Here is a 15,944-nt window from a genome sequence, read left to right as displayed (position 1 = left end):
AAAACACTGACAGAATCCATGGATGGCAGGCTTTTGAGTGTCCTTGCAAAGAAAGGTGGCTATATTGGTCACTGATTTGTTTTTGTTTTGTTTTTGAATGTCAGAAATGTATATTTGTGAATGTTGAGATGTTATATTGGTTTCACTGGTAAAAATAAATAATTGAAATGGGTATATATTTGTTTTTTGTTAAGTTGCCTAATAATTATGCACAGTAATAGTCACCTGCACACACAGATATCCCCCTAAAATAGCTATAACTAAAAACAAACTAAAAACTACTTCCAAAACTATTCAGCTTTGATATTAATGAGTTTTTTGGGTTCATTGAGAACATGGTTGTTGTTCAATAATAAAATTAATCCTCAAAAATACAACTTGCCTAATAATTCTGCACTCCCTGTATGTATGTATGTACGTACGTGCGTACGTATATATGTATGCCTGTATGTATGTATGTATTTGATGATGAGTTGCAGGGGATGAGATAAAAAATCCTTGTGTTGTAAATAAAGATACGAGTGCCACTATAGTAAACACAGACACTGCAGGTCATAATACTTTACGAGAAACATTTAAAGCTAAATAATACCCTCTATAATACATTTAACTTGTTAAAGACCATCTGGAATTAAATGTACATCACATGGTTCTGGGCTTTAAGGGCTGTGCTGACGTATTTACAAGACCAGATGGTTGCAGTACAGATATGCAGGAGGCACAGCTATGATGTATAGGTTAGTTCAGTGTGCACTGTCAGTTCTCTTAATTGGGAAAACTCACAATTAAAATTACGTTAAATAGAAGAAAATGTGGGAAAATAAATAATAAAAGTATATTGCAAACTTGTTTTACTGCACACAACTAAACATGCCCCTTTAATTCAACTGAGTTTCTACAAAGTAAATGGTGCTGCCATGTTGGAACCTAGGTTTTGCATGTATCTGTCTCTTCTGTTAAGGACAATTAGGGACAGATCTAAAACAGGGAATAAAAAAAAAAGTTTGGACCTCTGTAAGATAGTTACTTTAAAGGGACATTAAACACTAGATTTTTATTTGCATAAATGTTTTGTAGATGATCCATTTATATAGCCCATACAGATTTTGCTTTTTTAAATGTATAGTTTTGCTTATTGTTTAATAACATTGTTCCTCTTTTCAGACTCCTAACCAAGCCCCAAAGTTTTAGGAGAATACCGACGTATACCTACTCCAGCTTGCTCCTGTTTGTGTAAAGAGTCTTTTCATATGCAAAGTAAGGGGGGGGGATGTCTGCTATTTCCCACTTGCAGTGGGTGTTCCAGTAACCTTTTAAACAGAGATAAACTGGAAGCTTCTAAGTAAGTTTTAAAAAGGTTTTATACTGGATTTTTATATCAGTATCTATTATTATACTTTATTTATGAAGCGCCAACATATTCCGCAGCGCTATCCATGGATACAATTCATTTAGATAAAACAATGATAAAAAAAAACTTGTAGGAAACAGGGCAAAATTTACAAACACATACAGGAGGAATGCAGTGCCATCAGTATCTGTGCATATTATTCTTTATAGTAGTGTCTATTACATGCAGTTAAATGAAAATTGGTGTATACTGTCCCTTTAACAATCTTATACGCCACATGGTCTTTGAATACATCATTATATCTCTTTAATTGCTACTATATATGAATATACAAAGCAAATGACATTTAATTCCTACAGCTGTATATTGTTAGCTTAGGGTTATATTTAGTGCAGGTCAATGGTCAGTGGTTTACCTAAAAGAAGCAGAGGTCCGTGTTCTTATCTGCTTCTAATGCCAGTGAGGAATTAACAACACAGAGCAATGTAATTAGCAGGGCTTCAATAAACAGCAATTATCTGACAAATCACATACCCCATTTGTTTACAACTTTATCACTATTTACAGACACTCCAGTTTCAAAGCGCCCAAATTAGTGGTGTTTGCTGCTCTTCAGATTACAAAGACTTCTATAAACTACATTCCCACAAGACCACTAGGTGCACACGACAAGACTTCCCCCGAGGCACAGAATAATTATAAAACACATATTACAGGGCTGCCCAATATATTGTACTTATCTTTTTATACATTAAAGGGACAGTATTCTGTAAAAAATAATTTCCTTAATGTGTTTCCAATTACTTTTTTTAACAACTGCAGCGTATAACATTTGAGATTTGCTTTTTAAGGTTTATTTGTGTATATGAAATAGCTGATTTTGTGTTTTGAAGCCACAACCTAATAAAATGGGTTTTGCTTATAGGTATAATCAGATCTCATTACTGTATCCCATTGTGTACATATAACTGCTTCTTTATCTTACATCTGTCTGTAAACCAAAGACCAATACTTGAAGAGAACAATGGTTAGGAGGCTGAAAATCAGCACAATGTTTTTGAAAAATAAGCAAAACTATACATTGTTGCAAAAACACCTCCATATGGGCTATATACATTGATAATCTAAAAAAACATTTATGCAAAGAAAAATCTACTACACAATAGCCCAGTGAATTGACAGGCAATGTAAACACAACCAGAAAAAGAAATTAGACTCCTGGTGGTGTGTAGAAGAGATAACTAATAAAATGATAATTTCCCATTGTTCTCTCCAAGTATTGAGCTTAGGTTTAAAGACAAATATAAGATAAGAAAGCAAGTGTGTGTACACAAAGTGATAACATAAAGAGATCTGATATTACCTGAAGCTCAACGCATTGTAATAGGCTGAGGTTTCAAAGCACAAAACCAGCTAATTCAGATACACAAATAAACCTGAAAATGCAATTTATCATACATTTTATACTCTGCAGCTGGTATAACAAGTCATTGGAAATACATTAAAGGGACAGTCAACACTAAAATTGTTATTGTTTAAAAAGATAGATAACGCCTTTATTACCCATTCCCTAGTTTTGCATAACCAACATTGTTATATTAATACACTTTATAACATTTAAACCTCCATATATCTGTCTGTTTTTAAGCCACTATAGGCAGCCTCTTACCCCATGTTTTTTTATTTGCTTTTTCACAACAGGAGACTGCTAGTTCATGTGGGCCATATAGATAGCATTGTGCTCTCTCCCGTGTGTTGTGCACAATACAGCACTAATTGGCTAAAATGCAAGTCAATAGATAATAAATAAATAGTCATGTGGTCAGGGGGCTGTCAGATGATGCTTAGATACAAGGTAATAACAGAGGTAAAAAGTGTATTAATATAACAGTGTTGGTTGTGCAAAACTCGGGAATGGGTAATAAAGGGATTATCTATCTTTTTTAAACAATAAAAATTTTGTAATTGACTGTCCCTTTAAGCCAAGACGCCAAAGAAACAGCCGTAGCTTTCTGCCCTTTTCTAGAACTAGAAAAATTAACATACTACAAGTTTGGATGAAAATCCTTAGTGGCCTTCAAATAGAACTTCAATGTACTAACGACATCCAAATTATTAAGAAGCCTCTCCATATAATTCTTGGGATTAGGACAAAAAGAAGGAACAACAATTTCATTATTAATATTGTCTGAAGACGCCACCTTAGGTCATTAATAAAACTTTGTTCTCAAAACTACTTTATCCTGATGAAAAATAAGATAAGGAGGCTAACAAGAAAGGGCAGACAATTCAGAAACTCTCCTAGCAGAAGAGATGGCCAAAAGATAAAAGCTTTCCATCTACGTTATGCATGGGCTAAAATGGAGAAGCCGGCAAAACCTTCAAAACCAGGGAAGAGAAATCGGTTTAAAAATCAGACTTCATCCTGACCAAAGCCTGAACAAAACACTGAATATCAGGAATCTTTTTATGAAACAGAACTGAAAGAGACGAAATCTGATCTCTAAGAGAACTGGCGGATAGACCCTTATCCAAACCATCCTGGAGAAACGCCAAACTCCTAGATATTCTAAAGGAATGCCAGGAAAAAAACCATGATCCAAACATCAAGATATAAAAGCCTACCAAACCCTATGATAGTTCTTCCTAGTCACAGGTTTACGAGCCTGAATCAGTCTCAAGAGAAGAAAAGCTAGGTTACAACATGGAGACGACTGGTTTTTATGGACACTAAAACGTAACACTTTAAAAAAAAAATAATAATAATAAAACAACCGATATATGCTAATTATTCTCAGGAACATATTTGCTATGAATACATCATTCTACCTAGCATTCATACTGTCCCTTTAAGAGCAGCCCAGAGACAAACCCCTTGAAAGCCCTCTTGTGTAAATGTACCTGGTCTCCTTTGCTGGGACCAATTAAAGGTCACATGTAATGAGCTTCTGCACTAAGTTCCCCTGCGGTTATTCTTCCTCTAGAAGTTCAGTATGGTGTGTGCCACATCTCACCGCCTCCTTATTACACCATAAGCAGTAACAGAGGTCTGCAGACCCCCGCTTTACACTAGCGATGTAATAGAAGAGATCACCGCAACATTACAGATTTTTTATATACATTCATTAAAAAAAATATTTTACATACTTTAAAGGACATATTTGTTTAAACAATTTTCCAATTTACTTCTATTATCAAATGTGTTTCATTCCCTTGGTATCCTTTGTTGAAGGAGCAGCAATGCACTACTGGGTGCTAGCTGAACACATCTGGTGAGCCAATGAAAAAAAAAAGCATTTATGTGTAGCTAGGTATCGGCAGCTAGCTCCCAGTAGTGCATAAATATAATTAATTTAGATAATAGAAGTCAATTGGAAAGTAGTTTGACCTTTGTATGCTCTGAATCTGAATCACAAAAGAAATGTTTTGGTTTTCATGTCCCTTTAAAGTATTACAGATTGGGGGGGCGGAGCTAGCCTAAGAGCAGGGCAGACGTGGTGTGAGAGAGCTCCTGCAAGAAAATAATATAATAGTTGCTCAGAGACACCAGAACACCTTTTCCAGGGGTATTTTATCTTTCGGTGGTGACCGGAAGATCTGCAGCAGTGATAACAAGAGAGATTGGTGTTTTCTCCCTAACACTGAATGCGCACTTTGAGCTGAGACCGCAGGTGACCATCGGGCGGACCGGAATCCAGAGGTCCCGCAAGCAACTTCTCCCCTGAGGCATCTAAACAGTGACCGAGAGTGCCGGTGAGTCAGAGGGACACTGGGGGACACATTTGTAGCTGAGCAAACTTTAAATTAAAGACAGCGGTAAAAAGGCGCGAAAAACCGCCATTGCCGATTGACGTCACAGACAGCAGCAGAGTGAACCCGGAAGACAGAGCACAGTTAGCTAAGGGGCAAGACGCTGCAAGGAGAGAGGTGACAACACAAAGCACTTATAGTTAGTGAACCCTCCAGAGCCTGCAGGTTAAACAGAAAGACGTATGACCAGTGGATATTAACTCTGAACTCGCTCTGGGGGTTTATGAAGAGACTTTTACACTTTGCAATTGCCTCATAAATCAGCTGACAGCCCTAGCAAATACAGAGCTGTTTATAAAAAAAAAACAAACAAGCGGTGCAAATCACGCTCAACATTTTCGTCACTAACGCCAAACACTGGGACATAGAAACGCAAAATAAAAGGTCACAGAAGTGAAGTCATAGCATAGAGCTCCCAATCTTTTGCAAATAAGACCTCACAGACATTCTAAGAACCCATTAACCCCTTTGGGCCCACTGCTTGATTCTTGCACACTTTAACAAGCAAACAGGTGTTTTTGTAGTAGCTAACTACTTTATTGTTGCAGACCTGCAGAAGAGACTTTCTCTGACTTTTACCCAGTGTTTTTTTTTTTTCCTTCTCTCACCACCCTCTCCCCCCCCCTTTCCTGTCAGCCCTGTGTGGTGGCAGGTCATACCCCCTTTACCCTTCTCCGTGATCATCCTGTGAGGATAAATTCCCTGGGGAGAGGGAAACCACTAAATACCCGCACTCCCTGAAAATCATTTGATAAGCAATATTGGGGAATTGATAGGTCAATAATTTCCTCGATCAGAATGTGAAAAACACCCTAATCTGTACAGGGGGAATCAATCTCTAGCTGTCATAATGAAAACAACATCGATGTAACTTCCTATATGCTGCAATAACAAAATATACCTCAAGTTTCACTATATATAGATTGTCTGCCGGTCTACAACTTTTAAAGAAACATAAGGACCAGACCAGATCCATTATTAGATTAAATACCCCGCAGCTCATTGCTCAGCAAGAATAAGCCTCTGTAACCAATAAAGGAGGCCTGAACTCTTCATAACTTCATAACCTTCTTACTTGACTTATCTAATCCTGACCACCACTAAGATGACTTCCAAAAGATCCACTAAAGGGGATAAAACAATAAAATCTACAGCTGTGTCTCAATTCTTTAAGCCTGCTTCAACAACCAAATCCACTCTGGAAACAGAAATGGACGAAGAATCTGACACTGATTTGCAACAACAACACCAAGACAAAAGTCCATTAACAAAAGCCGACCTCAGAAACCTGGTGTCTAAAAAAGACATTGCAGATAATTTCGAAAAATTGTGGGAAAAAATTGACTCTATACACACCTCAGTAACCAGCAGTCTATCTGAAATTAAATCAGACCTAATGGAGATGGGTAATAGGATAGAGACACTGGAAGATCAAAAAGATTCCATGGTGGACCAAATGGATGAAATGTCTCAAACTATCTCTACACAACAACAGACACTGGAAGAACTCCAAGACAAAATGGAGGATTTAGAGAATAGAAGTAGGAGGAATAATATCCGTCTCAAAGGAGTTCCAGAAGAAGTGACTCAATCAGAGATACTAGCCTACCTTACTCAGCTATTCACCCAGATTACAAATTCTCCAGCTGATTACATTTTTCACATAGAAAGAGCTCATAGAGCGCTAAAACCAAAACCCAAACCAGGTCTACCTCCAAGAGACATTATCACCAAATTAACATTCTTTCCGGATAAAGAAAAAATCCTGCAAGCAGCAAGAAAGAACCCAACATATAAATATCAAGGCAATGTAATCCAATTTTATCAGGACCTTAGCGTCAAAACTCTACAGAGGAGAGGAGCCCTACGTCCTCTTACAAGCCTACTTAGAAAACACCAGATCTTATATAGATGGGGTTTTCCATTTGCCCTACATATCATGAAAGACTCTAAGACTATCACACTCAAAGAACCAGAAGACATACCAGAGATATGTAGTATATTGAATCTAGAAACTCCTACCATCTCAAACACGATATCAACCCCGGCGAAGAACAAAGACACAGACAGACGCCCAGATCCTTCAAAGTGGCAGGCAATCAATCATAAGAAACAAAAGATAAAAGAAACAAAGGGAAAAGTCTCCTAATCTAAACTACAAACAAAGTAGGACTGCAGCTATTTATTTTTTATCTTTCATAAACCTCGTTGCATGAATGATAACTGGGAGTAGATGAAAAGTAGAGGATGGGAGTAATCCAGATTGTCCTCGGACTGTCTGGAGGCGAAGACTTTCTAACCTCCAATTTAATGTAAACACCTTTTCAATGTTACCTGCTCCTAGTGACTTCATGATGCGAGATAAAAATAATGGTTATAAGATGTTGTGGGGATATACCCCCCCTATGTACAGTATTTTCTTGTTTACAGGTTCATGCTAATAATATGTTGTAAGTTATTCCTGAAAAAACCTCATACCGAGGATTTCAGATTATTGTTATTTATGTTATTGACATTATGTTTTCTTTTCAGTTCCCTCCCCATTCCCAATGACGACATGACACAGACCACCAAGTTTAACTCAGACTGCTCACACACTCTAAGAATATTGTACCGGAGCAGAGGTCACCAGGTAATACACATAACCCTGCAGCACACACACCTAAATATAACAAAATGACCCCTAACATAAAGATACTGTCCCACAATGTGAGGGGCTTAAACACAGACGTAAAAAGAAAAATGGCAATGTCACAATACACCTCATTACACGCTAACATCCTATTCCTACAGGAGACCCATTTCCTTAAAGAAAAAATCCCGAAATATTGGGCAAAATATTTCACCACCCATTATCACTCAACTACAACTTCTAAAAAAAGAGGTACATCCATACTTATACACTCCTCACTGAACTTTATACAAGATGATATAATTGCAGATAATGAAGGGAGATATCTCATAGTTAAAGGGCGAATTTCAGACTTGGAAATCACACTCTGCAATATCTATGCACCGAATGAAAATCAACACAGCTTCTTTCAACACATTTCACATTTACTCACACAATGGTCCCATACCAAAATATTTTTAGCAGGGGATTTCAATATCACTATGAGACCCATTAATCCAACAGATGTTAAACCCCTATCTCATAAACAGGCTAGACACAACCGTATTGTTAAATCAATTAAGGACAGTCTTTTGCCTCACTCCCTGATAGAGACCTGGACCACTCTTTATGGCTTAACCAACGATCCTACCTTCTACTCAGCAGCACATAAATCCTATATTAGGTTAGACTACATTTGGGTCAGCCAGGTTTTGCAGCCTTTATTAAGCAACTCTCAGATTCATGCATGCGTATGGTCTGATCACTCGATCATTACCTTACAGGTGGAGGGATTGAGCGATCCGAATAGAAGTAAAACATGGACCTTTGACAAAACTTATGTTAGTGACCCCCAGACATATGACAGCACACTTAAATTATTAGCAGAATACTGGAACATAAACACAGACACGGTTTCTAATCCTGGAATTGTCTGGGCAGCTCATAAGGCAGTTTTAAGAGGGATACTAATTAAAGAAAAAACACTGAAGATCAGGAAGTACAGACAAAACCTGAAACAGCTGCACACAGAAATTGAGGATTTAGAAAGACAACACAGGCTCACTAAAACAAAGGCAATTCAACAAACTCTCCAATCTAAAAAAACAGCGTTAGCCACACTCCTTCAAACCCAAGCCACTAGATCCATCCAGAAACTTCAGGCACAATACTTTATATTTTCAAACAAACCTGATAGGTATATGGCATACAAAATTAGAGAACGAAATAGAGCTTCAACGATCGCCCACATTGAGACACCAAACAACAAATTAACCTCACACCCACAGGAAATAGTAGATACTTTTGCGACATTTTATGGTGAATTATATGACGGGAGAAAGGTCCTACATAACAAGGAGACAGAGAAACTCATCTCAGAGTATTACAAACCATATCTAACGAACAAAGAGATATATTGAATGCACCCATATCCACTATAGAAGTGATAGGGGCTATTAAAGATCTTAAACCAGGAAAAGCTGCAGGCCCGGATGGTTTTCCGGGAGAGTATTATAAGCTCTTTAAATCAGCATTGATCCCACACCTCATTAAATTCTGTAACTATATCATGGAGGGAGGGGATATTCCTCCTGACCTGTTAGCTGCTAAAATCGTAGTAATTCCCAAGCCCGGAAAGGATCACAAAAAATGTCAAAGCTATCGCCCAATATCCCTCATCAATCAAGACCTTAAAATTTTTACAAAGATAATAGCTAACAGACTTAAACATATCCTACCCCACTTGGTCCATCCAGACCAAGTGGGTTTTATTAAAGGTAGAGAAGCCCCAGACAATATACGTAGAGTCACCAACTTAATTCAAACCATGAGAGAGACACGGACGCCTTCTCTGCTCCTATCGTTGGATGCGGAGAAGGCGTTTGACCGAATTGATTGGGACTATATGTTCCTAATATTACACAAGATGGGGTTTCAGGGAACACTCATTAAAGCATTGAAAGCCATTTATTCCTCCTCAGGAGCGCAAGTATCATCGGCGGGTTATAAATCTAAATCCTTCCCAATTCGTAATGGGACTAGACAGGGGTGTCCCCTGTCCCCGTTGCTCTTTGCCCTGTGCATAGAGCCATTAGCAGCCAAAATACGCTCGCAGGTGGATATAACGGGAGTTAAGATCAATAAAATGGAATATAAGCTGTCCCTTTTTGCGGACGATATACTCTTGACTTTAACAAATCCACTGATATCGCTGCCTAACTTATACCAAACCCTAGCGACCTTTGCCGCTATTTCAGGTTTCAAAATCAATGCAGAAAAATGTGAAGCCCTCCCCATAGCGATCCCCAGACAGACTCAGACTCTGATAGAGTCCAATTTTAACTTTAGATGGATGAACCATTCTCTCAAATACCTAGGAATCCACCTCCCTAACTGTCCCACACAGCTTTACAAAGTAAATTACATCCCATTATTTAAACAAATTAAAAAAGATCTATTGAAATGGAAGGGTTTTAATTTCTCGTGGTTGGGAAGAGTAGCGGCGGTTAAAATGAATGCTCTACCGAGGATATTGTATTTATTTAGAACCCTACCCATCAAAATAGTGAAAACAGACCTAGAACTATTACAAAAGGAGATTCAAACATTCATTAGAGGTAACAAAACGAATAGGATAGCAAAATCAATTTTAAATAGACACAAAAAACTGGGAGGTATTGGGGCCCCTAATTTAATAGATTACTATAACGCTGCTAGATTAGCGCAAGACGTCTTATTACTGAAGAGATCTAAAGAGATTGTATGGCCTAATTTGGAAGCGAATCTAGGTGGGTGGAGTGAAAGTGATACAATTATCTGGGACCCAGAGAAAACACAAACCACTAAAGAGACACTAAGACCTTACACTGAAAATCTCATAGTGACTACCTGGAAACGTGCGAGAATTAAATACAAATTACTCCCACAACACTCCCTATACATGCCACTAAGATTCATACTGCCTAATGAACTCAGAACTCAAATTAAAAAATGGGAAAATAAGGGCTTATACAGAGTAGCGGATTATTTAGAGGGTGGAAATGTGATGCCATTTAATCAACTTCAGACTGTAATACACCCACTGAAATTGCACTGGTATCTTTATTTACAAATACAATCAGCTATGCAAGCATATATGAAAAACCCGAGAGAAAGCAACACCACCACAATAGAACTCTTCTGTAAATCAGCAGACCGCGATAAACATGCTATCTCCATCCTATACATAGCCATACAAGCTACACAGAACAACACAAAAACATCAACTATGGTGGCGTGGGAAAAGGAACTACATATTTGTAAAGACACTAAGGAATGGGAAACAATATTTCAGAACGCAGAGAAGGGACTTATAAGTGTAGACCTTAAAGAAAATGTTACTAAAACCATTTACCGCTGGTACTTAACACCCACGAGAACTGCTCACATGCACGCACAAGGAAATATCTATTGCTACAGAGGATGTGGGGAAGTAGGAACATATAGACATATGTGGTGGGATTGCAGAGAAATCAGAGGAATTTGGAGACATCTATCTACCTTCCTTAGTCAAATCCTAGGCGAAAATGTTGAGCTCACAATACAACAGGCCCTCCTACACGAACATATAAACATATACAATAAACACATCAACACATTTTTCAGAATCCTATGCACAATCACAAGGACGTGTATAGCTAGGTACTGGAAAACAGGGAGTCCCACCTGGACGGAAATATATAATAAAATTAATCATACATATACTATGTATGAGATGGCATCAAATACCCTAGACAACAGAGACACGGTCCAAGCGGTATGGTATTACTGGATAACTAAGTGAGCCCTAATGATGTGAACACTCAAGGAAATGTTACTCAAGGTGGTTTATATGATCACAACCGACTTTACTCCTTAAAATACATATAACACAGACTGATAGATGAATCATATAGACAAAAAAAGAGGAGATATGTCGTCACATCATATCCCCCCTCCCCCCCCTCCCCACCTCCCTTTAATCTAGTTCTCTTTAGCTCACCTTCTCTCAGCGATATCCTATTTAGTTATGACCACCTAGAGTGGAGTAGATATTATTTACTTTATGATGTTTTCCTGTTAAATGTTTAGATAAGATAAATACAAGTCCAGATATTCTAAAAGAACAATTCTCTCTATAATCAAAAGGAAGAATTCTGGAAAGAATGTAAGACCATGGAACTTATACCATGCATGAACGGGAACTGCAAGACTCCATTCTTGTAAATTGTGATACCATAGTTCATTATTAAGACTGTAAGTTGAATTGCAGGAAGGTCAATCATATGCTATTGTAAACTTTATCTCCGAGTCTTCCAGCAACAGAGGTAAAAGGAGAGAAAGGTATGTTTCTTGTTGTTATGATTTATTTCTGAAAATTAATAAAAATTATTCAAACATAAAGTATTACAGATTTCTCTATTTGTAAACTAGTTAAAGGGACACTAAACCCAATTTTTTTCTTTAATGATTCAGGTAGAGCACACAATTTTAAGCAACTTTCTAATTTACTCCTATTATCAATTTTTCTTCATTCTCTTCCTATCTTTATTTAAAAAGCAAGAATGTGATGCATAGGAGCCGGTGTTCTGTCGTGAACGCCAATTCCTCAAACTCCGGTGACTCTTCTATTTCCACTATCTGTTTTTGCCCGTCTTGGGGGGCGCTCTTCTGATCCTCTTGCATACACCCCAAGTAAACCTAGGGGAATAAGGTTAACAAAATAGATAGTGAAGATAGGCGATAATAGTGCCCATCTGATTGGTTGTGAAACATGTCACTCACTGAGACACGGACCAAACAGATGTGTGGAATCACCGGAAGTGACGTCAGATTGGAGTTTTCGATGTATTGGAGTTCTCGATAGAACACCGGACCATGTTTGGTTGAGAACCTGGGTTATGCTTGCTTTTTGGTGGGTAAATGTAAGCCTCCAATAAGCAAGCGCTATCCATGGTGCTGAACCTAAAATGGGCTGGCTGCTAAGATTTACTGTAAATTACTGCTTTTAAAATAAAGATAGCAAGAGAACGAAGAAAAATTGATAATAGGAGTAAATTCGAAAGTTTATTAAAATTTCTATCTGAATCGTGAAAGAAAATAATTGGGTTCAGTGTCTCTTTAATTTCCCGAATACAACAATGTTTTTGCTGCTATGCTGCTGGAGCACCAACAGACTTGTGCGGAACTGCCCTTAATAGCCAGTATCTACCCTTAAGGATCAGTTGTGCACAAACATTACATTTTCCATTTGTTTCACAGACAATTACAAAACAAAACATATTTGACCACTTTACTACATCTCCTTCATATGCAAATAGGAAATGAGTTAAATGCTCCTTTTAAAGTACCAGTAAATACAGTAGATTTGCATAAACAACAAATGCAATAGCCATTAGTCTGAACTTCACATGAGTAAGTTATATCTATTTCCACTCCTCCTTTATCATGTGACAGCCATCAGCCAATCACAGATACATATAGGTATATTCTGTGAATTCTTGCACATGCTCAGTAGGAGCTGGTGACTTTAAAAAGTGTAAATATAAAACGACTGAACGTTTTGTTAATGGAAGTAAATTGGAAAGTTGTTTGAAACTGCTGCTCTATCTGAATCATGGAAGTTTAAAATTGACTTGAGTGTCCCTTTAATAACTGGTCTACATATGAAGACTAGGCAATGACATCCCTGCAGGAAAGGGAACTAAGCCCTAAGGGGTTGATTTATCAACCTCTTCGGCAGGCTTTCGCCTGCCTATGACTGCAGGTTCTTACACGAGAACCTGCACGCCGTATTTAAAGGGACAGTCTAGACCAAAGTAAACTTTCATGATTCAGATAGAGATTGTAATTTTAAACAATTTTCCAATTTACTTTGGTCATCAAATTTGCTTTGTTCTCTTGGTATTCTTAGTTGAAAGCTAAACCTTGGAGGTTCATATGCTAATTTCTAAACCCTTGAAGGCCACCTCTTCTCTCTGGGTATTTTGACAGTTTTTCACCACTAGAGGGTGTTAGTTCATGTGTGTCATATAGATAACACTGTGCTCACGCACATGGAGCTCCAGGGAGCCAGCTCTGATTGGCTAAAATGGATGTCTGTCAAAAGAACTGAAATAAGGGGACAGTTTGCAGAGGCTTAGATACAAAGTAATCACAGAGGTAAAAAGTGTATTTATATAACTGTGTTGGTTGTGCAAAACTAGGGAATGGGTAATAAAGGGATTATCTATCTTTTTAAACAATACAAATTCTGGTGTAGAATGGCCCTTTAACAAGCAGCAGTCATTAGACCGCTGCTTCCCTACCCTCTTAGGTGGTGAATTTCAATCTACCCGGTCTAGTTCGACCGGGAAGATTGCCAGCTCTTGACCGCGCATTGTTGGCTGCGCGCGGGCAGGGGGCGGGATTGCATGCACGTGAAAAATAGCGCTCGTGTGCACTGCTGAATTCCACCAGGGGAATTCAGTCCGCCAGAGGCGAGCTGCGGCGGACAGGGGCGCGTATGTGCGCCCCTGTCTGCCTCAGCTTGATAAATCGCCCCTTTAAAAGGTAGCCTAATTTTCGCTCACTGCTAAATCACATTCTGACAAACAAAGAAAGGGTGTTGGTGGCACTACAAATATATTATTATGACAAGTGTACAGTATATACGTTTACATCACTTTTTAGACTTTATGAGGATATGAGGATAGCGTCCTTTATAATTATTTATACAATTATATTAATAACCAATAAACCATAGATGTGATCTCATGGGCTGCTGAGCAAAGACAATAAACATGTCACAAAGACCACTGTGATAGATGTGACAAGTCTTCATCTGCCAAATCTCCCAATGGTGGATCACTGCAGCAGGAGGAAGGGCAGAGACAAATACCTTTACATAGACTGCAGGTACTAACCTGACTAATGACACCTAATATATAATCAAAGCCAAGTGTTACTAACCTGGATTGTCACAACTACACAAGTGCAGATTGGGTACTGACTGGAGAAAACAGAATTACAGGACAGCTCACTCTCATTACCTAGACGCACTACTAAAAGCAAGTCTGCAACGTATAAGGACAATAGTCATATGTATCTCATCACTTAACCGGCAAAATGTGGATCCAGCCTGCGCTGGGCAAACAACATCTGGAATCTCAGATGCTTAACACTATAAAGCCAGCTTACAACCTGGGGCAACAAAGAGCTGACATTCCACCCTATAAGTACCTGCTTGAGACAATCTATGCTAAGGAAGATTTACATCTCTCCTTATGAACGCATCTGCAACTAATCAATCTCACGGCCCATAAAAATACTCCTTTACTTTACTAGAGAATAACTCTTCTATATGTGACGGCTGCAGCATTCCATTAGGGCAAAGAGGTGAGACCTCTGTTTTTGGGGGTCATCTGAGGAATACCCCTATTTTTTTAGCAAGTTATTCTTAAAGAGCATGTGATGTCGCTCATGCAACAGCTATATTTTAGTACATTTCTAGCATTGCTGTGTTTAAAAAGGGATGTTTGGTTGTGCTGTCATGTATACTTGTGTACTATAAAACTCCCACCTAACTAGTTTCCTTCAGCGACCAGCTCTGACCATATAGACCCTCGTATCACTCACCTCATTAACCTGCTGCTTGTCCAGGTGAAAAATCTGACCAGAGCTTGTGGCCGCAATCTCTTCATAGACTCGGTAGCCATGGTGGCTTCTGTCTCCACAGTCCCCAGTCAGCACAAAGACCACCTACAAGCAAGAAACAGAGAGTGCAGTGTGAGCTCATACCTGAGTAAGGGGAACATAATGTGAACATACTACTGAACTTCACAAATGCCATAAGACAATAAAATAAATTAAAAGGACAGTATACTATAAAATTGTTTTTCCCTGTTTCCAAATACTTTTTTTTACCAGCTGCAGAGTATAAAATGTATGAGATTTGCTTTTTAAGGTTTATTTGTCTATATGAAATAGCTGATTTTGTGTTTTGAAGCCACAGACTAATAAATTGGGTTGAGCTTGTAGGTGTAATCAGATCTCATTACTTTATCACACTGTGTACATATACCTGCTTCTTTATCTTATATCTGTCCATAAACCAATCACCAGTACTTGGAGAGAACAAAGGAAAATTAACATTGTATCACCTTATCTCTTCTA

The 15,944-nt window shown here is 38.2% G+C and overlaps 1 protein-coding gene across 1 annotated transcript in view; it reads right to left on the bottom strand.

The window, feature by feature from the left end:
- Positions 1 to 15,944, bottom strand: part of HMCN2 (hemicentin 2) — a 542,629-nt gene that overhangs the window by 398,393 nt on the left and 128,292 nt on the right. The window contains exon 6 of the mRNA XM_053695481.1: positions 15,408 to 15,530. Within this exon, the coding sequence (XP_053551456.1) occupies positions 15,408 to 15,530 (123 nt within the window). The remainder of the gene's footprint in view (positions 1 to 15,407; positions 15,531 to 15,944) is intronic.

This window comes from Bombina bombina, chromosome 12, assembly GCF_027579735.1.
Source record: "Bombina bombina isolate aBomBom1 chromosome 12, aBomBom1.pri, whole genome shotgun sequence".
Classification (NCBI taxonomy): Eukaryota; Metazoa; Chordata; class Amphibia; order Anura; family Bombinatoridae; genus Bombina; species Bombina bombina.
Note: the sequence above shows the minus strand (reverse complement) of the source record. Positions and strands in the feature narration are given on the sequence as shown.